General features: G+C 33.8%; 1 protein-coding gene across 1 annotated transcript; it reads right to left on the bottom strand.

Annotated features, from left to right (window-relative positions):
* Positions 1 to 2,919: 2,919 nt before the first annotated feature.
* On the bottom strand, positions 2,920 to 3,855 carry LOC102409607 (olfactory receptor 6C2-like). The gene has a single exon (XM_006076899.4). The coding sequence runs from the start codon at positions 3,853 to 3,855 to the stop codon at positions 2,920 to 2,922; it is 936 nt and encodes a 311-aa protein (XP_006076961.3).
* Between the last annotated feature and the right edge of the window lie 674 nt (positions 3,856 to 4,529).

The following is a 4,529-nucleotide window of genomic DNA, read 5'->3' as shown; positions in this document are numbered from 1 at the left end:
ATCATGTCATCTGCAAACAGTGAGAGTTTTACTTCTTTTCCAATCTGGATTCCTTTTTATTTCTTTTTTTTCCTCTGATTGCTGTGGCCAAAACTTCCAAAACTATGTTGAATAGTAGTGGTGAAAGTGGGCACCCTTGTCTTGTTCCTTACTTTAGGGGAAATGCTTTCATCTTTTCACCATTGAGGATAATGTTTGCTGTGGATTTATCATGTATGGCTTTTATTATGTTGAGGTATGTTCCTTCTATGCCTGCTTTCTGCTTTTTAAATCATAAATGGATGATGAATTTTGCCAAAGGCTGTCTCTGCATCTATTTAGATAACCATATGGTTTTTATCTTTCACTTTGTTAATGTGGTGTATCGCATATATTAATTTACAGATATTAAAGAATACTTGCATCCCTGTGATAAAGCCCACTTGGTCATGATGTATGATCTTTTTGATATGTTGTTGGATTCTGTTTGCTAGAATTTTGTTAAGGATTTTTGCATCTATAGTCATCAGTGATATTGGCCTGTAGTTTTCTTTCTTTCTTTCTTTTTTTTTTTTTGTGGCATCTTTGTCAGGTTTTGGTATTAGGGTGATGGTGGCCTCATAGAATGAGTTTGGAAGTTTACCTTCCTCTGCAATTTTCTGGAAGAGTTTGAGTAGGATAGGTGTTAACTCTTCTCTAAATTTTTGGTAGAATTCAGCTGTGAAGCCATCTGGTCCTGGGCTTTTGTTTGCTGGAAGATTTCTGATTACAGTTTTGACTTCTGTGCTTGTGATGGGTCTGTTAAGATTTTCTATTTCTTCCTCATTCAGATTTGGAAAGTTATACTTTTCTAGAATTCGTCCATTTCTTCCAAGTTCCATTTTATTGGCATATAGTTACTGATAGTAATCTCTTATGATCCTTTGTATTTCTGTGTTGTCTGTTGTGATTTTTCCATTTTCATTTCTAATTTTGTTGATTTGGTTCTTCTCCCTTTTTTTCTTGATGAGTCTGACTAATGGTTTGTCTATTTTATTTATATTCCCAAAGAACCAGCTTTTAGCTTTGTTGATTTTTCTATGGACTCCTTTGTTTCTTTTGCATATATTTTTGCCCTAATTTTTAAGATTTCTTTCCTTCTACTAACCCTGGAGTTCTTCATTTCTTCCTTTTCTAGTTGCTTTAGGTGTAAAGTTAGTTTATTTATTTGAGTTTTCTCTTGTTTCTTGAGGTAAGCTTGTATTGCTACAAACCTTCCCCTTAGCACTGCTTTTACTGAATCCCATAGGTTTTGGGTTGTTGTGTTTTCATTTTAGGACTTCCCTGGTGGCTCGTTTCTATGCATATTTTATTTTTTAAAAAATATCTTCTGTGATTTGTTGTTTATTCAGAATCGTGTTGTTTAGCCTCCATATGTTTGTATTTTTAATAGTTTTTTTTCCCTGTAATTGACATCTACTCTGACTGCATTGTGATCAGAAAAGATGCTTGGGATGATTTCAATTTTTTTTTTTTTGAATTTACCAAGGTTAAATTTATAGCCCAGGATGTGATCTATCCTGGAGAAGGTTCTGTGTGCACTTGAGAAAAAGGTGAAATTCATTGCTTTGTGGTGAAATGTCTTATAGATACCAATTAGGTCTAACTGGTCCATTGTGTCATTTAAAGTTTGTGTTTCCTTGCTAACTTTCTGCTTAGTTGATCTATCCATAGGGTGAGTGGGGTATTAAAGTCTCCCACTATTATTGTGCTACTGTTAATTTCCCCTTTCATACTTGTTAGCATTTGCCTTACATATTGCAGTGCTCTTATATGGGTGCATATATATTTATAATTGTTATATCTTCTTCTTGGATTGACTCTTTTATCATTATGTAGTGTCCTTCTTTGTCTGTTTTCACAGCCTTTATTTCAAAGTCTATTTTACCTGATATGAGTATTTCTACTCCTGCTTTCTTTTGGTCTCCATTAGCATAAAATATTTTTTTTCCAGCCCTTCACTTTTAGGCTGTATGTGTCCCTTGTTTTGAGGAGGGTCTCTTGTAGTGCTGTTGGACTTTTTAAAGAATTGGCTTTTAATCTCTTTAGCTTACTTAGTTGACTTCATTTTCTACCCATAGTAAGTTACATTTTCCATTTACTTTTGTTAATTTTTCATTTTTTTTCCAATTTATTCAGATGAGTACAAATTCCCCTCTTTGGGGCTAGTTTGCATTTTTGTAAATAATGAATAATTTAAGATAACAGAATTCCAATTGACTGTAGCTTTTTCAGTGTTCCAAATAATTTGTGATGTTTGTCTGCATTTCATTGCTTTCCTGATAGTAATTAGTTGATGTGGTGCAAAAACTATAATTTTCAAGAAATTACATTTGTGTGGATTTTTCTAGTTGTTGTATCTAATAATTTAGATAATTATGATAGAATCTGGAATATAAAAGCTGAATTGGTGTTAGATGTTGGCACAAATATCAAATATACTGGGGAATGTTTTTTCCTTGACCAACAGCTGTAGAAGCTACAGATAATACTTCTCAGGAAAAAATGTAATCTTTCCATGCAAATAAGTACAGTTTTATAATTCAAACTTTCATTAAATGTGCATCTATCGTGTCACAAGTGCTCTTACTACAGTAATCCTGAGACTTCAGCCTTAAGTCTCTGTGATCTATAGTGCAGCCTCTGCTCCCATATGCCTGCCTATACTCTCCTGATTATCCACATACTTTTATAGGTTATTGCTCTACTTAGTTAAATCACTATTTCTAATACATTCCATTGACAACTTTTAACATAGATTCAAAAGAATATTTATTAAATTTTATCTGATATATATGTGTGTTCATAGTAATAATATATATTTTGCTATTAATAAATTATAAGCTTCAAAAATATTTCCTTCCTATCCTTTTGAGATGATATTTTTTAAATATTTTTTTCTTACTTAGATGAGAACAAAGCAATTCTTTTGATTGAGTCCTTAAAGGCTTTCTTAACTTGGTTGTTTCTCAAGGTATAAATAAATGGATTCAACATAGGTGAAACAGAAAAAATGAGGAGTGAAACCACTTTTTTAATGGCCACTTCTTCCTTTGCCATAGGATTCATGTAGATGAAAATGCATGTGCCATAGGTGATAGAAACCACAGTCATGTGAGAAGAACAGGTTGAAAAGGCCTTTTTCCTTTGCTGAGCAGAAGGGAACCTCAAAATTGTCTTCACAATGCAAGCATATGACAGAACTACACAAGTAAGAGTCATGTTTAGGGTCAGCACAGCACAGATTATAACCGTCTGTTCCATCAGCCATGTTTCTGAGCATGAGATTTTCACTAAAGGAAATGCATCACAGCCAAAGTGATCAATCTTGTTAGAATCACAAAATTTTAGATTTAAACCCAGGCTAAGTGGTGGGATTAATACACACAAACCAGACATCCAGCAAGAGATGATGAGAATTCTGCAGACTCTGTTGCTCATGATGGTCACATAGTGCAAGGGCTTGCAGATGGCCAAGTAGCGGTCATAGGACATGGTGGCCAGCATAAAAAATTCTGTTACTCCACACAGATCAGTAAAAAATACTTGAAGGGCACAAGAATTATAGGTAATGACCCTGTCACCTGTAGCTATGCTATACAAGTATCTGGGGATACAAGAAGATGTGAAAGAGATCTCCAAGAAGGAGAAATTTTTTAAGAAAAAGTACATTGGCGTTTTCAGGTGGGAATCCACAAAGGTGAGTATGATGATGGTCAGGTTTCCAGTTAAACTCAGTGTGTAGGTAAGGAATAGAAAGATAAAAATTAAACCCTGCAGCTCAGGGTCGTCTGTCAGTCCCAGCAGAATGAATTTTGTTACTGTACCGTTTCTCATTACTGACTTCTCACTTCTCTCCAATCTGTATGTGATATTCAGAGAAATTTGTTTATAGACTATTTTAACTGATTTAAAATTTAACACATTTAATCTTTTAGTTTATATATATAATGTGTTTTATATATATATATATATATATACACACACATACCACACTATATATATGTATATACATAAACACGTATATTTTGTCTGTCTATCATGTGTTTAAAATTTTCCATTGTGACTAAGTAGATGCTGAGGAGCTACACTTTTATAGGTTGCAATAATATCTTTTGACTTTCAAAATTTTTCCTTATTCAGAAATGGAATCAGAAAATTGCATCCTTGATTTTGTATCTTTTCTTGACACTTTGAATCTTTTAAAAACAGTGCTAAAATAACTGGGGTTAACTTCATAGACTCTAGAGAAAAATCTGAGGTCTTTGTTCCAAAAGAAAATTATGTATGCTAGTTTCTTTTTAGGTTAAGTGTGCTTAATTCTTACAAATAAGCTAAGCCCTGCTACTTGCCCATCACCCACTGCTACACAGTGCATTTTTCCCCCCCATCATTGCCTTTACTGACCATGTGTGTTACCCTGCTGCTGATATATATGATAATCACCTTCTCTTCCCTTCTACACCTTCCAGCCAAGGAATTAATCTTCATTGATACTACACCAGTAGAGA

The sequence above is a fragment of the Bubalus bubalis genome, chromosome 4 (assembly GCF_019923935.1).
Source record: "Bubalus bubalis isolate 160015118507 breed Murrah chromosome 4, NDDB_SH_1, whole genome shotgun sequence".
Lineage (NCBI taxonomy): Eukaryota > Metazoa > Chordata > Mammalia > Artiodactyla > Bovidae > Bubalus > Bubalus bubalis.
Note: the sequence above shows the minus strand (reverse complement) of the source record. Positions and strands in the feature narration are given on the sequence as shown.

What these genes read in the sequence shown, in the direction of transcription:
- LOC102409607 (XM_006076899.4), bottom strand. Translation starts at nt 3,855, where the DNA reads ATGAGAAACGGTACAGTAACAAAATTCATTCTGCTGGGACTGACAGAC.